This window comes from Capra hircus, chromosome 24 (genome assembly GCF_001704415.2).
Source record: "Capra hircus breed San Clemente chromosome 24, ASM170441v1, whole genome shotgun sequence".
Taxonomy (NCBI): Eukaryota; Metazoa; Chordata; class Mammalia; order Artiodactyla; family Bovidae; genus Capra; species Capra hircus.
The window spans coordinates 34,892,263-34,913,323 of record NC_030831.1 but is presented as its reverse complement, the minus strand read 5'-3'; the positions used below and the strand labels follow the sequence as shown (position 1 = coordinate 34,913,323).

Below are 21,061 nucleotides of genomic sequence, written 5' to 3'. Positions count from 1 at the left end.
ATCACACATCCCACTCACTGCAAGATTAATCTTCCTAGAGAACATTTCCAGCTCTAATCAGGACAGAGTTTCTGATTAAAATGCTCCATTAGCTTTCCATTGCTGACTGAATTAAATACAAAGTCCCCTGTTAAGGCCCTTCATAATATGCCCAGTCACTTTTCCAGCCCTGTGTTTCACTATTCCTCCACCTGTATGGATTCTGGCCCATGGACCCTGTCCCTCTCTTGTCTGCTAAGTCTCTCAATACCCTTGCAACCTGTGTAAACTTCTGCCACATGCCCTGCAAGGTCAGCTCTGCCTGTTGAAATCATGCCTTGAACTAATTCAAAAAACGTCAGACCAAAGGTCAGACTTGGCCCCTATTATCCCAAGGAACTCACAGCCTTTCCCAATTCTATCCCGACTTGTCCTGGCCAGCCTGCTCCCAGCCCTTGTGATGTATGTGAGGTTCTCTCTCTTACTATCTTGCTCTTCTCCGTCTCGAACAGTCATTAAACACTTGTCAGATTACACGGAAATACACAGGATGGAAAGTGAGATGATCTAGTAACTTCAGACATGCAAAACTATGTAGTGATATCACACAACCTCTCGCTACTTGACGGGGCTCCAACAGGAAACATCATAGGCTTTCTTCATAGGACTTCACTCCCACTAAAGAAAGAATTCATCTAGGACACACAGCGAAGACATTTTTGGGGGGTAATACATCAAGTTGGTAGGTCTGGCAGAAATTTTATTCAGATTTGAAGATATAATTTTATAGCATCTTTTAAATTAACTGGAGGATGATTACTTTACAATATTATATTGGTTTCTGCCATACAGCAATATGGATATACACATGTCCCCTCCCTTTTGAACCTCCCTCCCACCTCCCACCCCATACCAACCCTTTAGGTTGCCACAGAGCATCTGATTTGAGCTCTAAGCTTCATGCAGCAAATTTCCTCAGGCTATCGATTTTACATATGATGATGCATGCCTTTCAGTGCTACTCTCTCAATCTGCCTCACTCTCCTTTCTCTGCTGTGTCTGCAAGTCAGCTCTTTATGCCTCTGTCTCTTTCACTGCCTTGCAAACAGGTTCATCAGTACCATCTTTCTAGATTACACATATATGTGTTAATAAATGATATTAACGTCTTTTTAGATAAGACATGTTAGTTAATTCTCTTCTTCCCAACCCAGGGATTGAACCCAGGTCTCCTGCATTACAGGCAGGCTCTTTACCGTCTGAACCACCAGGGAAGCCCCAGTTGCTGAGTGAAGTCACTCAGTCGTGTTCAACTCTTTGCGATCCCATGGACTGTAGCCCACCAGGCTCCTCCATCCATGGAATTTTCTAGGCAAGAGTATTGGAGTGTGTTGCCATTTCCTTCTCCAGGGGATCTTCCCGACCCGGGGATTAAACCTGGGTCTCCCGCATTGCAGGCAGACGCTTTACCATCTGAGCTACCAGGGAATCCCACTAGCAACTATCATATTGCAGTCATCCTTGCCTTATTTCATGCTTCCAGAAAAGAGGTAAAGTAAGCCACATCTAATCACTAAAGGAAGGAAGAATGACCTGGCAGGATTCAATTGAGTGATGAACTCCTTTTATAGTAAAAAGAGGATGAGAAAGGTATTCTTAAAAATGCAGAAAAATCTAAAGGAAGGATAACCTTCAAGCAGATATTGGACACAAGTATTTTTACAAGTTAGAATAATTTAATGATAATTACAAACCAAGATTATTCATATTGTTCAACTGCAACTATGATCAGAGAGAAACAATAGTAATTTCTTAAATGGCTATTAGAATTAATTTTTTTTAAACACCAAAACATTTCATATTGGGATATAGCTGATTAACAATGTTGTGATAGTTTCAGGTGAACAGGGAAGGGACTCAGCCATACATAAACAGGTAACCATTCTCCTTCAAACCCCCTCCCATCCTTGCCGGCACATAACACTGAGCAGAGTTCCATATGCTATACAATAGGATTTTGTTAGTTATCCATTTTAAATTAAGCAGTGTGTACATGACTGTCAGAAGTTAGTTTTTAAAAAAAGTCTTGAGAATAATGTAGTAAAATTAATTATAAATTATACATAATCAGAAAAGAATAAAGCATAGATTTTATATTTATCTATGAATGATATCTAATTTACCCATAACTTCCAAAAAGTAGACACAGTGATTTCCCCTTATCCTGAAAGAGAATTTTCTTGTCCTGATTTAAAATGCAAATTTCATTTTAAAAATGTGGGGAGTATAGAAAAAATTAAAAATCACCCTGTTAATCGGATAGCCTGACTCTCCCTAGCTATTCTGGGAGCAGATTAATTTGTTAATCTGAAGAAAAAGCCATAACCCGGGACCTTTCAATGCCTGCTGCGTTTCCTACACTGAACCAGGCCAGCTCATAAAAAGAGTTCAGTTTTCTATCCAGAAAAAAATAAAACTGGAAAAGGTACACAAATATCTTTTTTAAAATCACTTACATTTCACATTTACTCTAATGTCTTGGTAAACACCAAGAGCTTAAGATATTTCATTTTACAGTCTTCTTCTTACTAGTATTTAAAGGTCTGTACTTAAATATTTGATAAGATGATGCTTAAATAAACTCTGTGAAATCTTGTGTGGATGTAGGCTACCGTAAAAAGGATAATCCATTTATAATAGGACTAGCTATGCTTCTGTCAACTACAAATTGGCACTTACCAAGGGCATTGCCAACAACTGAACAACAAAGGCATTTGTCAACTGCCTCTACGGAGACTGAGCCCCATGTTGCTGTAGCTGTTGACCTGCAACAACCCCTGCGGGAGTTCAGGGGAGTGAGGCACTCTGGGCTCCAGGGAATCTGGTGGACTTTAGATAGTTGGATGTTTTTAGGAACAGATTTTATGATCTCCGTCCTTGCATCTGCTCATATCTAGAGGAGCACTAAATCCCTCATGGTGACATCAGACTCTCATGACTAACAAAAAACCTTTTGTAAAACACGTGCTTCATGGTACTGAACTCCCCCTTCACCAAAACCTTATATATTGACTTTCCCCCACTAGCCGCTTTGGAGCAGTCTCTCAGAGCTATCTGGGATGCAGCTTCCCGGGCTGCAGTCCTCATTTTGCCACAAATAAAACTTAACTCACAACTCTAAAGTTGTACATCATTTTTAGTTGACACTTCTGAACTGCTCTCCACGTTTTTGTTGTTGTGTTGTTTTCTTTTCACTCAACCTACTCCCAGTCCAGTACTTAGTGAGCTGCCCAAATCATTCTTAGGAAAACTGACCCTATTTCTGGAAGCTGAGTTTGTTAAATAAGGAGTCAGAGAAAACAAATGTATGTGCATCTCTAAGCAAAACCAGCTCTGTAATGAATAATCATTTCACCTCCATGGATAGACATGCAAAACCACCAGATAGTTAAATATGCCTGAGAATTCATTAATTATTTAAGATAACCAACCACAAAACAAAGGGCCCCAGGAAATATCCTGGCCAACTCTGAGGCCAAGATAGCCCGTACGCCCTGTTCCTGCTAACACTCTGGATGGCTATCACACATGCTTATGCAGTCATGCTGCAAAGCAACTCCGATAAATGAGCACAGTTTGTTAGTGGCTTAGAGCAGGTCAGCCATACAGACAGGAGTTCTCAGATCAGGATCTTAAGAAACCTGGGACTCCCCACCACCTCACAGTGACTTTCAGCCCGGCCTACAGAAAGAGGGCATTAGGACAAAAACAGACCTGGGGACTCCACCCCAGTTCAAACGAATCAGAATCTTTGGAGGATGGCATTCAGAGATCAGAGATTTTTTGAAGTTCTCCAGAGGATCCTACTGTGCAGCCAGGGCTGAGAAGCAACTGCTCAAAGGGAATAAAGAACCAGGGTGAGAGCTGAGCCAAGAGAGGAGGAGGCTGCAGTGACAAGAATGACAAAGCCTACCTAGAGTGACTGGGGAAGAGGAACGTCTAGTTCTACAGGGATTGCCTGCAGCGCACGGAGAAGTACTGCTGAACAGCTCACAGCAAACCCCTGGCGGCTCAGACGGTCAAGAATTCGCTTGCAATGCAAGAGACCCGGGTTCTATCAGAAAGAACCCCTGAAGAAGGAAATGGCAACCCACTTCAGTATTCTTGCCTGGAGAATCCCATGGACAGAGGAGCCTGGCCAGCTACAGTCCGTGGGGTCACAAAGAGTCAAACATGACTGACTAACACGGCACAGAGAAACACTTCAATAAATGGTAGCTGGTTAGCACATCATTGCTACTCCTAAAATTATAACTGTTATTCCTTAAAGATATACCATTCCTAAAATTATTTTTTAAACTTATTTTTAACTGGATGATAATTGCTTTACAACATTGTACTGGTTTCTGCCGTACAACAACATGAATCAGCCATAAGTGTACATATATCCCCTCCCTCTGGAACCTTCCTCCCACCCCACCCCCACATCCCACTCCCCTTGTTGTTGTTCAGTAGCTAAGTCGTATCTGACTCTTTGCAGCCCCATGGACTGCAGCATGTCGGGTTCCTCCGTCCATAGGATTTCCCACCCCTCGAGGTTGTCACAGTCCTGCAGTCCATGGCATGCTGGAGTCCATGGGGTCACAAAGAGTAGGGCACTACTTAAAAGACTGAACAACAGGTTGTCACAGAGCAGCAGGCTGAGCGCCCTGTGTTACAGAGCAACGTCCCTCTAGATAGTTCACTGAAAATTGTTCAAATATAGAGAAGTGTACAATCTTTTGCACACCCACCAAGAGTTGATATTAGTGAGTGATATCATCTCATAACATTGATAATACTGAGATATTATAAGATATTACTGAACTGCACCTATCAGTGCTAGAAGAAAATTCTAAAGGATTCAACACACTCATATCCACAGCTGACTGATGACCTTCCGGGGTTGTTGTGATAGGTAGCAGAAGAGGCTATCTGGGGAAGCATTTAGGAAAGAGCAAACGTGGGTGGCACACGATGGCTGGGTATGGGAAAGGGGGTGCCTGAAGGTGAGAGTCTGAACTGTGCCCCGGCCAGCCCTGCACTGTATGTTCCTCCTCCCTCAGACTAGCAAGTCCTTTATCCCTTGTGAACTTCCTAAATCCTGCCCTACCCCATGAACTTCCAAGGTGGAAAAGCTCAGCAGGGAACAAGAGCAGATTTCTCTAGATCTGAGTCCTTAATTAACCACCCAAAGTATCGGAGATTGAGGCAAGATCCCCTCTCTCTGAAAACCTTCTTTATCTCAACCTCCAGCTTTTCAGCCTGACTTGACCAAAAGCCAGAGCTGAAATGTTAAGACACTGGACAGTTGGAGTTCCTGCCGTAAGACCATTAATCAGCTTTACAACCTCAGGCCTGTCAGCCCACTTCTCCAGAGGTGTCCTCATTTATTAAATGAGGGTTTTTTCGTTTTGTTTTTGTTTTTTTTTTTTTGATTAGAGGATCCCTGAAGCAGAGCTACTTAAAGTGCCAGGCCAGGGTGAGATAAGGGGCTGATGTCAGAATGTAAATCAGTGCGCTGCTTCTCTCACCCGGAGAGTGTTTCTATGAGAAAAAACAATCAGGTCACCTCAGAGCTGAAGTTGACTCACATTCTCTCATCCTGTCAGCGATGGTGTCTGATAGTTTGAAAACTGGAAGTTGGCCCAGAGACCACATTTGGAGTAGCATGGTTTAAAGCATTTTCTGGGCTTCCCTGGTGGCTCAGACTGTATAGAATCCACCTGCAACCCAGAAGACCTGGGTTGGATCCCTGGGTTGGGAAGATCTCCTGGAGGAGGGCATGGCAACCCATTCCACTATTCTTGCCTGGAAAATCCCCATGGACAGAGGAGCCTGGCAGGTTGCAGTCCATGAGACTGCAAAGAGTCAGACATGACTGAACGACTTTCACTCAAAGTATTTAAAAGTATTTTCTGGCTTCTGCTCCACTGTTGACCCTCCCCCAAACCCACTGAACCAGCTCTAACTTGAACTGGAAAGTACTTGAAGGAGGCTTTTCTCTCTTTTTTTTAATATTTATTTATTTTTATTTGTTTATTTGGCCATGTCAGGTCTTAATTGCAGCACGTAGGATCTAGTTCCCTGACCAGAGATGGAACCCAGGCTCCCTGTAATAGGAAAACAGAGTCTTAACCACTGGACCACCAGGGAAGTCCTAAGGCTTTTCTTTTTAAGAACTTTATGAGGCGTGGTTCACTTAGCATACACTTCACCCATTTAAGATGCGCTTTTTTTTAAGTATATTTAGAATTGTACAACTATCATCACAATTTTAGAACATTTTCATCACTCCCTAAAGAAACCCTCCACCATTAGCAGTCGCTTCTGCTTCCTCAGCCCAAGGCAGCCACTAATTCCATCCTACAGATTTGTCTATTTGGAAAATTTTGTATAAATGAAATCATATAGTATGTGATCTTTTATCTGGCTTCTTTCACTTAGCATAATGTTCTCAAGTCTCTTTAATATTGTGGCATGTATCAGTACTTTATTCATTTTTTAATGCTGAATAGCAATCCATGACCTAGCTGTATCACATTTTATTTATCCATTTGTCTGTTGATGGACATCTGTTTCCTTCCTTCTTTTGGTTATTATGAATGTGTGTGTGTGCTTAGTCGTGTCTGACTCTTTGAGACCTCATGGACTGTAGCCCACCAGGCGCCTCTCTCCATAGGATTCTCCAGGCAAGAATACTGAGTGGGTTGCCACTTCCTCCTCCAAGAGATCTTCCCGACCCACGGATCAAACCCTCATCTCTGACATCTCCTGCATTGGCAGACGGATCCTTTACTACTAGTGCCACCTGGGAAGCCTGGTTATTATGAATAATGCTGCTATAAACATGTGTGTACAAGTTATTGTATGAATAAATATTTTCATTTATTGTATATATACCTAGGAGCGGCACTGCTGGATCATACAGCAACTCAATTTTTCAGTTTTTGAGAAACTCCCAGGATATGTTCCAAAGTGGCTGAGAGGGTTTTCTGGTTGGGTTTAGAGACATGGAAATCTGCATAACCCTATAAATAAAAGGAGAGGGAGTGTAACCTTTAACAGACTCAGGTTTCACTGAGTTCTTGGTAAATCATCATTCCAAAACTAAGCTGGAAACATGACAGTTCCCAAAGTAATCACTAATCTGAGGAAGTTTGTGTATAACTTGGCTTCCTGGATTCCTGACCTTGAAAACCAACCTGCAGAAAATCGAGAAAAGGCACTGTCCACCTTGAGGGTGCCTGCAGGGATATCTGAGGATTAGTCTACTAAGACTGGGATTCTCTGTCTTCCACAGCTCAGAGGCCCAGAGAGTGAAAAGTACAGGCTTCTCATTTCCCAGCAAGCAAGGCTTCTGGCTTTCTCTTAATCCTGCAAAGACTAATTAGAAATAAGGACAATATGGTGCTGGAAGATTTCTACTTTCTTATTCTGCTTTGCAGGGGCCATAACCACCCCTATAAATTCTAACTATATCACCGACTTATTTCAGCAAATCTTTTCCTCTTGCTTTTCTTCCACCCCTAAGAGAATGGCTTACCCTAAATTCCATGTCACCTTCGCTAACTCTCTTGGATTAATTTCAGTGAGTCAGTTCCTCTCCCTGTTTGATCTTTGCTGACTCATCTCTTGTTCTTTATTATGACTACCCTAAAGTCTTACTTACTTTGGTCTGGGCTATATTCAGTTCTTTCTGGAACCGGGAAGGTATAAATACTCATAGAGTTCCTCTAGTCTGAAACAGTCCTTGTTCATAGCTCTAAGGCAGAAAGAAGAAAGGCTCTCAAGAGCTCTCAGTATCAAAGCCAGCTCTAACAATCAATATTGGCAATTCATTTTTTTTGATCTGAGTACAAATGTATATTAAATTATATTTCATTTTTTGTTCTTGTTCAGTCACTAAGTCATGTCCCACTCTTTTTGATCCCATGGACTGTAGCAGGCTTCCCTGTCCTTCACTATCTCTCAGAATTTGCTCAAACTCACGTCCACTGAGTCAGTGATGCCATCCAGTGATTTCATCCTTTGTTGCCCCCTTCTCCTCTTGCCTTCAATTTGTCCCAGCATCAGGGTATTTTTCAATAAGTCGGCTCTTCTCATCAGGTGGCCAAAGTATTGGAGCTTCAGTTTCAGCATCAGCCTTTCCAATTCAGGGTTGATTTCCTTTAGGATTGACTGGTTTGATCTCCTTACTGTCCAAGGGACTCTCAAGAGTCTTCTTTAGCATCACAGTTCGAAAGCATCAATTCTTCAGTGCTCAGCCTTCTCTATGGTCCAACTCTCACATCCATACATGACTACTGGAAAAACCATAGCTTTGACTATATGAACTTCATCGGCAAAGTGATGTATCTGCTTTTTAATACACTGTCTAGGCTTGTTATAGCTTTTCTTCCAAGGAACAAGCATCTTTTAATTTCATGCCTGCAGTCACCATCCCCAGTGATTTTGGAACCCAAGAAAATAAAATCTGTCACTGCTTCCACTTTTTCCCTTTCTATTTGCCATGAAATGATGGAACCAGATGCCATGATCTTAGTCATTATGTTTAAGTCATTTGATATCCTATTCTTTTTAAAGTTAGATCAAATTAGTGTTTAGGATACAGATATTTGCTGGGGGTATCAGTTCATCAGAATTAACCAAGGCACTGTAAAAGACGCCAGAGACCAAGCTTCTCTTATCCTGTTGTTGTCCTGCTTAGAACTCAGTGCATTATTTACAAGTTTAAAAAAAAAAAATTGTCTAATTACTCTCCCTTTGTAAAATCTCCCGAAGTATTAGTGTGGAGACTTTAAAAAAAATCTATGCAAGTTTATGGGGCTTTCCCAGTGGTTCAGAGGTAAAGAATCTGTCTGCAATGCAGGAGACTCAGGTTTGGTCCCTGGGTTGGGCAGATCCCCTGGAGGAAATGGCAACCCACTCCAGCATTCTTGCCAGGAAAATCCCAGGGACAGAGGAACCTGGCAGGCAGAGTCAAACATGACTGAGCATGTAGGTGCAAATTTATGGCTCAAAGTTACTGGGTTGCTGTCTTCTTTCAAAGTAAATTTCCAATTAAATGTAAATGCTCAGGGCAGAAGTCTTCCCAGGCTCCCTCCTCTTCATCTTTTTCTCTCCTCCTTCCTGTTTGTTGTATTCGAAGTGTCTATCCTTTGCTAGACCAACAGTTCCTAAGCAATCTCATCTACTCCTGACCTCCTGGTTCCACTGTATACCCATAATCCATGATGCCTTTCTCCAGCCTGTATGTCTCTTCTGACAGCCAGTCTAGTACATCTGAGTGTTTACGAGAAATTTCCACCCGGATGACATCAAAGCATCCCCAACATCTAAAACTGAACTTGGTATTTCGATAACACCAAAATGTTGTAAACTGTCCTACATTTCCTATTTCGGCAAGTATTACCCTTCACCATATTAGCCTTTTATAATTCAGCAAAACTAGACATGACGTTGACTCCCTTCTCTCCGCTTCCCACAATACAATGAATACTATTCTTTCTGCCCCAGAAAAAACCCTCATTTCTGTTCTCTCCCCCTACCTCTACATTTACACTCTGGATTGTTGTTGTTTGGTCGCTCAGACCAGGTAGGCTGACTATTTGCTTATGTTCTTGACGTTTGCTGTTTGCTGTCCAACTCTTTTGCAGCCCTATGGACTGCAGCCCAGCAGGCTCCTCTGTCCATGAGATTTCCCAGGCAAGAATACTGGAGCGGGTTGCCATTCCCTTCTCCAGGGGATCTTCCCGACCCAAGGATCGAACGTGCATCTCCCGCACTGGCAGGCAGGCTCTTTACCACTGAGCCACCAGGGAAGCCCCTCACACTCTGACTAGATCTTTAGTAATTGCCAATCCTTCAAGCCTCCTTCTCCTCCATCACTTTTCTGCTGCGGTTTTCTTTCTAAAACATAACTAAGTTATTTTATATGTCAATTATACATCCATAAAGAAACTTCAGAAAGAACACTAGGTTCCTTGGGGTTCTTCACATGATTCTTCAAAATCTGGCCCTCCCTTTCCGGGAGAATTCCTAGCACTTCTTGAGCAATAAGAAGGAGTACAGCACAAACGTCAAGAACGTAAGCACACAGTCAGCCTACCTGGTCTGAATCCTGGCTCTGAATTTCTTGGTGAGGGCACATTCTTAGCCTGCTTGTGCCTCATTTTCTTCATCTAGAAAATGGGGATCATGTGGCTATGCTCACCTAAATCACAGGGTTGTTTCTATTGCTGAACATCAATAGGAAAAGACATAACTGATATACTCTAAGGACTCAATAAACATTAGAGAAAATGATCACCATCGTTATCCCTCCACGAATAAGGACTTGCTGTCCACGCTCTTTACCATCTCGTTCTTTATGCTGAGACAACTTCTCTCTCCCCTCTGCTGGTTCAATACCATAACCTTTAAGATCCAGCTCAAACCCACCTCCAATGTTATGTTCTCCCACCTCCCCCAGGAGTTAGTTACTCCTTCCCTCTAATCTCTGTAGCCTTAATACACCTTTTTTCTGGTCACAATTAGCACTGTACTATGTGTATTTTTATATATCTCTTGCAACTTATGTACCCTCTGTTGCAACTCAAGTTTCCTAAGAAAGGGCTAGGGCTGTGTGTAATAATGTGTGCACTCCTCACTATGGCCTTGTACAGGTGCCTGATTTAATAGGCATACAACACAGCTTTGATGAACAAACAGATCCTTTGTTCTCATTTTATGGGACCAAATGGCCTTTACTTTTCAACGCGTTATTTTCTTGAGAGCCTAAGACCATGCCTTTCCCAGCTTTGTGTCCTCTAAGCATCTGGAAGGACACACAGCTGTTCAGAAATGACTTGCTTGGTCCAGAGCCAGTGACATATTCAAATCTTTCCTTTTAGAGTACCTACAGACTTACCTATGAGATTCCTACAGGGCTGGACCAAATAAGGAAAGCGGAATCTTCACCTTCACAAGGAACTGGAGTAAGACTGTAAACACTTTATAACTTTAGCTTTTGCAATCAGGTTGATCTTGATCCCCTCCAGGATTTATCAAGCAAAGTGCAAGAGCTCTTTTCTCCTCACAAATTCTCATAATGTACCAACATAGTGACATCATCATAAATGTTTATTTAAAGCATGACAATTATTTATAGTCTTAATATCATTCTCTATCAATGACTCAAAAAAAAATGGTTCTTTCTATTCTGATAGAATTGCCTTTGACCTGTTGAAGTGGTGAGGGAAAAGCTTCAAGAAAATTTCAGTGAGTGTAATATTTCTCATTCCAACTCACAGGTAAAACACCAGATAGTGATGATTTTCCAAGAGATGGAAGAAATTCTACCCTAGCAAAAGCTTAGGGGTTAGAAAAGGGGGAAAAAACTGATTTAAAATAATATCTCTTCTATGTAAACTTTGGCAGGCAAATAAGCATATAACATGCAGTCAGTCTGTTTTACAATAACAGTAAATTTCTTACGTAAATCAAGTATTACTCTGTTGGTTAATTTTTTTTTGGCACTAGTTAGTTTTTAAAGAAAATGTGTTTTTCATTAAAAGTGATGTTGATAAATATTTATTGATGCTAACCTACAGTAAGTATAAAAAGTTGTTACAAAATAAAGCCTTATTTTAAAAAATAGAAATATATAATATTTAAAAATTTAAATATACGATCTGGATGAACACAGGCTAAGAGGATTCCCCTGGTTGTATAATTATGGGTTTTACAAGTTTCCTTTTTCTCCCCTTACCCGTATTTTTCCACAATGAACTTGTATTATTGATATCATAAGTTATCTTAAATCAAAAAGAGTATCTTTTGTTATAAAACTGGATTTCTTTGAAAAATTAAGCTGCTGTCATTTTAAATTTACTTACCAAGAGATTCTCCCCAGCTACTCCTCTGTTGTTAAAAACCACATATCTAAAAACCAAGAAAATAATTTTTGTTATTTTTATGCATGATCTTAACAATATAATATTAAAATCCTCTTCTTGGGCCTGTATTAGAGCACTAAAAGGTTCTTAGAAATCTATTCCAAAGAAACAAGGACGCTTGATAATGTCATTAAATGCACTAAAATACATTTCTAGTTCTCTAAAGTCAACATATGGATTCAAACCAGAAAACTATATATCAAAGTGGTATTAAATTTTCCTACCAAAAGCAAAATCTTTACAACTTCTTCCTATGTAGATGTGTAGGCCTCCAATAAGTAAAACAATTCTGAATATAAGTCAAACTTAAATGTTTTTGCTTCAAATTAAAAAATGTCTTCTAACTATTCTATTTGTAACATGAAAGTGTTAGTCACTCAGTCGTGTCTGACTCTTTGTGACCACATGGACTGTAGCCTGCCAGGCTCCTCTGTCCATGGGATTCTCCAGGCAAGAATACTGGAGTAGGTGGCCAGTTCCTCTTCCAGGGGATCTTCCTGACCCAGGGATTGAACCCACATCTCCTGCACTGAAGGCAGATTCTTTACCATCTGATTCACTAGGGAATGAGCATCTATTCCTATCCTGAGAAATAGCTCTTGTTCCCTCAAAGCTCAGCAAATAGAGAGACTGGAATTTTACCTGCAGTGAAAACATCATGGCAGGTAGAACTGCGAGGGACATGGCGCCTGAGCTGGAAGGCTGGGACCCCACTATGCTACTGCTTGGTGTTCGGCTGACCTAGGGGAGGAAAGAATAGCTCTGCGTCCTACAATCCTGTTTGCCTGTCCTGGGTCAGTGGTCATAAGTGAAGGGCTTCAGAGTAGCACCGGCTGACAGTAACTATACAAAGACCATTAGCTAATTAGCAGCAGTGGTAGTTGCAACACCACGCTACCTTTACACAGTCATTCTGCACTGACAAAACTTTCCATCAACCATAACCCCAGATATGTATTTTTGCCATCCTCACACAAAATCCTGACTTGTATCTGCATGGGTTCTCTTTGGCTTAGTGAATCTATATTCATGTCAATTAAAATTCATTTTCTTTTTGTCTATCTACTTAACTAATCAATCAAGATTATTTAAGGTTCTAATTTAACCCTACATCCCTTTTGTCTGTTTAAAGCATTTACTATCTTTGTTTTCATGATGTATTTAACACAGAAGAAACAAATACAAAAAGCCTATAATTAAGAATATACAGAACAACTGTGTATATACTCTAATTGCCTTCTTTCAAGGTACTGTTGATCACCGTATGGGTTCTAGCACCAGTAAACCGAATATTCACTAATAAATATTCATGACTTGGATGGACTGGGTAGGGGGTTAGATTTTACTTCAGGATGTTTTTGCAAAGGAATTCTTTCTCGCATCTGAAAGGTCATATAGACAGCTTTATTATACCCTACTGAAAGAAGAGCCCCTACTAAAAGGCCCTACTAACAGAGTTTTGCCAAGAAAACCCACTGGTCATAGCAAATACCCTCCTCCAACAACACAAGAGAAGACTCTACATACGGACATCACCAGATGGTCAATATCGAAATCAGATTGATTATATTCTTTGCAGTCAAAGATGGAGAAGCTCTATACAGTCAGCAAAAGCAAGACCAGAAGCTGACTGTGGCTCAGATCATGAACTCCTTATTGCCAAATTCAGACCTAAATTGAAGACAGTAGGGAAAACCACTAGACTATTCAGATATGACCTAAATCAAATCCCTTATGATTATATAGAGGAACTGACAAATAGATTCAGGGGATTCTATCTGATAGAGTACCTGAAGAACTATGGACGTAGGTTCGTGACACTGTACAGGAAACAGTGATTAAGACCATCCCCAAGAAAAAGAAATGCAAAAAGGCAAAATGGTTGTCTGAGGAGGCCTTACAAACAGCTATGAAAAGAAGAGAAGCAAAAGGCAGAGGAGAAAAGGAAAGATATACCCATTTGAATGCAGACTTCCAAAGAATAGGAAGTAGAGATAAGAAAGCTTTCCTCAGTGAACATTGCAAAGAAATAGTGGAAAACAACAGAATGGGAAAGACTAGAGATCTCTTCAAGAAAATTAGAGATACCAAGGGAACATTTCATGCAAAGATGGGCTCGATAAAGGACAGAAATGGTATGGACCTACCAAACTACTTATTTATAACCAATAGCTCCCTGGCTATGATGACTGAGAAAGACAGGTTATAACAGCTTCTAATGACCTCCTTGCAGAAGGCAATGGCACCCCACTCCAGCACTCTTGCTTGGAAAATCCCATGGACAGAGGAGCCTGGTGGGCCACAGTTCATGGGGTCGCTAAGAGTCGGACACGACTGAGTGACTTCACTTTCACTTTTCACTTTCATGCATAGAAGAAGGAAATGGCAACCCACTCCAGTGTTCTTGCCTGGAGAATCCCAGGGACGGGGGAGCCTCATGGGCTGCCATCTATGGGGTTGCATAGAGTCGGACATGACTGAAGCGACTTAGCAGCAGCAGAGATCTCTTCAAGAAAATTAGAGATACCAAGGGAACATTTCATGCAAAGATAGGTACAATAAAGGAAAGAAATGGTATGGACCTAACACAAGCAGAAGTTATTAAGAAGAGGTAGCAAGAATACACAGAAGAACTACACAAAAAAGATGTTCACAACCCAGATAATCACGATGGTGTGATCACTCACCTAGAGCCAGACATCCTGGAACGTGAAGTTAAGTGGGCCTTAGGAAGCATCACTACAAACAAAGCTAGTGGAGGTGATGGAATTTCAGTTGAGCTATTTCAAATCCTAAAAGACGATGCTGTGAAAGCGCTGCATTCAATATGCCAGCAAATTTGGAAAATTCAGCAGTGGCCAAAGGACTAGAAAAGGTCAGTTTTCATTCTAATTCCTAAGAAAGGCAATCCCGAAGAATGCTCAAACTATCACACAATTGCACTCATCTCACATGCTAGCAAAGTAATGCTCAAAATTCTCCAAGCCAGGCTTCAACAATGTGTGAACCGTGAACTTCTAGATGTTCAAGCTGGTTTTAGAAAAGGCAGAGGAACCAGAAATCAAATTGCCAACATCCGCTGGATCATCAAAAAAGCAAGACAGTTTCAGAAAAACATCTACTTCTGCTTTATCAACTCCGCCAAAGCCTTTGACTGTGTGGATTACAATAAACTGTGGAAAATTCTAAAAGAGATGGGAATACCAGACCACCTGACCTGCCTCTTGAGAAATCTGTATGCAGGTCAGGAAGCAACACTGGTTCCAAATAGGAAAAGGAGTACGTCAAGGCTGTATATTGTCACCCTGCTTATTTAACTTATATGCAGGGTACATCATGAGAAATGCCAGACTGGATGAAGCACAAGCTGGAATCAAGATTGCTGGGAGAAATATCAATAACCTTAGATTTGCCTCTTGATGAAAGTGAAAGAGGAGAGTGAAAAAGTTGGCTTAAAACTCCACATTCAGAAAACGAAGATCATGGCATCTGGTCCCATTACTTCATGGCAAGTAGATGGGGAAATAATGGAAACAGTGTCAGACTTTATTTTGGGGGGCTCCAAAATCACTGTAGATGGTGACTGCAGCCATGGAATTAAAAGATGCTTACTCCTTGGAAGAAAAGTTATGATCAACCTAGATAGCATATTGAAAAGCAGAGATATTACTTTGCCGACTAAGGTCCGTCTAGTCAAGGCTATGGTTTTTCCAGTAGTCATGTATGGATGTGAGAGTTGGACTGTAAAGAAGGCTGAGCGCTGAAGAATTGATGCTTTTGAACTGTGGTGTTGGAGAAGACTCTTGAGAGTCCCTTGGACAGCAAGGAGATCCAACTAGTCCATTCTAAAGGAAATTAGTCCTGAATATTTATTGGAAGGGCTGATGCTGAAGCTGAAACTCTAATTCTTTGGCCATATGATGCAAAGAACTGACTCATTTGAAAATATTCTGATCCTGGGAAAGATCAAAGGTGGGAGGAGAAGGGCATGACAGAGGATGAGAAAGTTGGATGGCATCACTGACTCAATGGACATGAGTTTGAGTCAACTCCAGGAGTTGGTGATGGAAGGGAAGCCTGGCGTGCTGCAGTCCACGGGGTCTCAAAGAGTCAGACATGACTGAGCGACTGAACTGAACTGAACTTAAAGAAGACACATTATTTAAAATCTCAGAACTCTGATTTGAGAAAAGGCTAGAAATATTAAATTTTATTGATTAATCAGAGAAAGATTTTAAATATACTACAAAAACATGCAGGAAAGTTAAAGTGCTACACAGTCAGTTAATCTTTGCTAAAAAAGAATGGCAAGACAGCCACTTGTATCTATTGCATAAGCACCTAAGTAACACAGGAATTGGAGCTAAATTTCATTATGACCTTGAAGGTTTCTGTCATTGAGAAAAGAACCACTTTCAGCATGCAAATACCACTTCAGGATAAAAAATGGCTTCCAGGGTAAAATATCCCCTGAGAGAAGGGGACAGAGCTAGTGAGGAGAAAGAAAGCGATGATCTGCACACTCAGGAAAGAGCAGCCTACGCACCTGGGATTTTCTTCCAAACTGCAGACAGAGATGTCTGCACTTTCTTTTAGGCAACTCTGAACAGTGGCTCACAGCTCCAATACCTCTCGCTAGAGGAGAAAGTGTACTGACCCCTCCACAGGCCTTTGTTCTTGACCCTGTTCAATCATCTGTATGTACTTCTATGAATTAAGCTATGCGTTCACGACAGTGTCTACCTCTAGCCTTGGGAATGAGGCAGAGAGATACAGGAGGATAAGACAGAGCAGCTTTGGAGGCAGGAAGCCTGAAGGCTTCCACATGGCTCCCTTCTCCTATCCAATTGGTGACAATCAGTTAGCTGCTCTCATTTAACCCCTTTTCTTCCTTCATCATCGTCAGGGGACACTTTAGCAAAATGAAAAGAACTGGTTGAAATACAACTACTCTTCCTAAGACAATTGATAGGCCCCTGTTAACTTTGTAACTGCTCTATCCAAATTATTTTCGCAATTTCTCCCAAACTATTTATCTATTTATTTTTAAAGTTTTATTTATTCGACTTCACCAGGTCTTAGTTGTAACATGCAAGATCCATTCAAACTCTTAGATGTGGCATCTGGGATCAAGTTCCCTGACCAGGGTTCAAACCCGAGCCCCCTGCACTGGGAGTATGGAGTCTTAGCCACTGGATCACCAGAGAAGTTCCCTCCAAGTAATTTTAAAGGGTATGTATATGAGGGAAATTTTTCTGTAAAACTTATTTTTCCTATGCATTTTAACTATTTAAATTTTCTTCTTAAAACAGGTAAAATACAAATAGAGACACTAAATAAATAAAATCTGGAATTGAGAATTTTCTATGACAACAGACCACATTAACTAGGAAAGCCCTTAAAGAAGGTTAAGAGGCAGAGACCTACCCATAAGGCAGGATTTCTCAACGTTGGGCACTATGGGCATTTTGGATCAAGTACTTCCTTGTAGAAGGGCTATTGAGAACCACTTGGTTGAGAACCACTGTTACAAAGAAATGGGTCAGATAGCCTTGAATCTGCTCAAGCCCAGTGATCCACAAGAACAAAGGAATTTTTATCATACAACTTTATTTTGCAGTTCTAAGATTCCACGAGTTTTTGAGTCTATGAATGAAAAGAATAATCAGCAAAGGCTGGAGTGAGAAGAATATTAAGGGATCACTATTTTGATTTCAGATAATAACAACAGATAATATTTATCAGTGTTTACTATGTGCTAGATCATCTTCTAGGCATTTTACATGAATATTAATATTGGAATGACTCATTCATTCAAAAATTTATTGAACAGACTAGTTACTGAATTAAAGATTCAGTTAGTGCTTGTAGGAGAAAAACAAAATAAAAATATAAGGTTCCTGGCCTCAGGAAGAAAAAGTGAAAGTATTAGCTGCTCAGTTGTGTCAAACTCTTTGTGACCCCAAGGACTGTAGCCCTCCAGGCTCCTCTGTCCATGGTATTCTCCAGGCAAGAATACTGGAGTGGGTTACCATTCCCTTCTCTAGGGGATCTTCCTCACCTAGGGATTGGGAAGACCAAGTCTCCCGCATCACAGGCAGATTCTTAACCATCTGAGCCGCTATGTAGGAATGTATAAAAGTTTCTAAGGGATGAGAAAACAGATCATGTTAGTTGAAACATGATACTAGGCTAATGATAGAAACTAAAGAAAATTTTAAAAAAATTAGGATCAAAATAGGCTTAGGGCGCAGATGGCCAGGCTAAGGAAAAATGACAAGGAAGTTCTGCTTCCAGAAATGTCATGGTAGATCCTGCAAGGCCAGCCCTTCCATAGACTAATAACTAAATGCTTGCTAAATTATAAAGGCAATGGAGAACACCCAAAGCAGGCAGAAACTAAATGGGACTTGACACTTGGAAGAAAAAAAATGGCATTGGATAAGTCTCGTTCACAGCTTTTTGCCTGAGGGGAGGCACCAGCTGGTATTATCCAGTAATAGATAAAGGTCAAATAAAAATGTTCAGTCTCATGGGCTTGAAAATCAGAAAACAGAATCTGCTGCAACTATAAGAGAAAATGAGGGAGGAAACCTCAGAAAATAGAGAGATACAGAGGCAGAGGCCTAAATTCTCGATAAAAACACTGGGTGCACAGCTCTGACTGAGTTTTCTGTGACATGGGCCCCAAGCAGTCCAGGTAAGGATGAAAACCTGGACAGAGACCTCAGCTGCTGTCTGCTGCAGATGGGGCAGAGTTTGAAGTTTGAATTTACCCAAATTATCTGCCTGAAGAACAAAAATCAGTCATTAGAAAATGTATAGAAACTCTTTAGAAATACTTAACAGAATCCAGAGTCTGTACAATGGGAACAAAATCCACAATTACTATACTGTGAAGAAACAGAAAAATGTGGCCCAACTCAAGAGATAAGATAATCAATGTAACTGAAGCTGAGACAGCCCAAGGTGTTAGAATCAATAGGTGTGGATTTCAAGCTGTTTTTATAACTATCCTCAAGGACATAGATGAAAATTAGCTTGTAATGAATTTTCTTTTAAAGGAAATATCAGAAGAACAATAAAACCTATCAAAAATGGAAAGCCTAGGTTAAAAAAATACAATACTGAAATAAAAAATACTCACTGGATTTGCAAATTGCACTTCCAATCTCAAGATGAGAGAGGGAAAAAAAAAGATTGGAAAAAAATGAATAAAATTTCATTGATTTGGGGGACATTATCAAAAGATCAAACATGCCTGTAATTTTGGAGCCAGAAGGAGAGGAGAGAATAGGACAGAAAATTTAAAGAAATAATGGCCAAAATTTTTACAAATTTGATTTTAAAAGACACAATTCATAGACTCAAAAAGAGAGAGAAAAGTGACAGGGGAAGGAGGGAATCAAAAATCATAAAACAGTAAAATATTAAACAGTAAAACAGTAAACTCGATATCTAGCATATCAATAAAGACTTTAAATGTGATTGGACTTAAAAGCTTTAATTAAAAGGTAGATGTTGTCAGACTGGATAAAAACCTTCAAGACCCAACTATATGCTATCTACAAGCAATGCACTGAAAATAAACACAGATACTTTGAAAGTTAAAGTATAAAAAATGATATATCACATAAATGATAAGCCTAAGTAGGACAGAGTGGATACAGTAATATCAGATGGATGTTATAACCAGAGACAAAGACAGACATATCATAATGATGTAAGAGTTCATTCACAGGAAGATTAACAATCATAAATGTACACGTGACTGATAACAGAGGTTCCAAATACATGACATAAAAATTGATGGAATTAAATGGAGAAATAGAAAATCCATAATCATAGTTGATTTTAACATCCTCACATCAGCAAGACAAAAAAATTAGTAAAGATATATAAAGTATATGAATAACATTAACAACTACCTTAGCCTAATTCACATTTGTATAACCTAATCAACTATCTTAACCCAATTCACATTTGTATAACCTAATCAACTATCTTAACCCAATTTACATTTGTATAACACTACATCCAATAGCGTAATAGATTCTTATTAAAAAATGATAATACCTGAATATTTCCAACATCACTAAGATCAGAAAGACATCAAGACAGATAAATATAATTCCTATACTTTTGTCTAGAATATGAAGCATCAGAAATCAAACACATAATTAACAAGAATATATTAATGACCACATTAATGCCCAGCTCCTGATTATCACATGGTAATGGAGAACAGTGAAAGTTAATTCATAAATCATGAGCCTCATTCTCTCATTCTCTTGTTTCAACTCTTTCCCTATAAAATCTATTCTCTGAGTAGGAAACATGACTTATTTGCCTGTCGTGTCTTCAGTTTCCTGATAAAATTAAGTCCTGTGATATTACAGGTCTACATTATCTAGTCTATAAGCAAAAATCATGGGACTTGAGGAGCTAATTGTTCCCAAGTTGGGAGCCTGATATATCCAAGGATGTGAAAATGTAGTAAAGGAGAGTTTTCAAAAATGACCAAGATTTCAAAGAGCCTGACAGAAGTCAGTTGGTGATGGACTGGGAAGCCTGGCAAGCTGCAGTCCATGGGGTCGCAAAGAATCAGACACACTGAGTGACTGAACTGAACTGAACAGAAGTCATGTATCTTTCTGCAGCAAGGCTGCACAGCGGAAACTTAACCCTGCCACACTGTTTAATTCTGGTGAAATTACTAATACCATAGTTGTGTTTTTGGTTGGTAAAATGGGGTTAGTAATATATATCTTGGAGTTGAGTTCATATTAAATAAAATAACTTGTGTATAGCACCTATTAAAAAGCAGAGACATTACTTTGCCAACAAGGGTCCATCTACTCAAGGCTATGGTTTTTCCAGTAGTCATGTATGGATGTGAGAGTTGGACTGTGAAGAAAGCTGAGCACCAAAGAATTGATGCTTTTGAACTGTGGTGTTGGAGAAGAGTCTTGAGAGTCCCTTGGACTGCAAGGAGATCCAACCAGTCCATTCTAAAGGAGATCAGCCTTGGGTGTTCTTTGGAAGGAATGATGCTAAAGCTGAAACTCCAGTACTTTGGGCCACTTCATACGAAGAGTTGACTC

The 21,061-nt window shown here is 40.2% G+C and overlaps 1 protein-coding gene across 3 annotated transcripts in view; it reads right to left on the bottom strand.

The window, feature by feature from the left end:
• ABHD3 (abhydrolase domain containing 3) overlaps positions 1-21,061 on the bottom strand; it is a 59,761-nt gene that overhangs the window by 26,356 nt on the left and 12,344 nt on the right. For all 3 annotated transcript variants that reach the window (XR_001917185.1, XM_018039761.1, XM_018039760.1), the window contains exon 4: positions 11,898-11,943. Coding sequence is in view for 2 of the 3 variants with exons in the window: in XM_018039761.1 (XP_017895250.1) it covers positions 11,898-11,943 (46 nt within the window). In the remaining variant the exon portion in view is untranslated. The remainder of the gene's footprint in view (positions 1-11,897; positions 11,944-21,061) is intronic.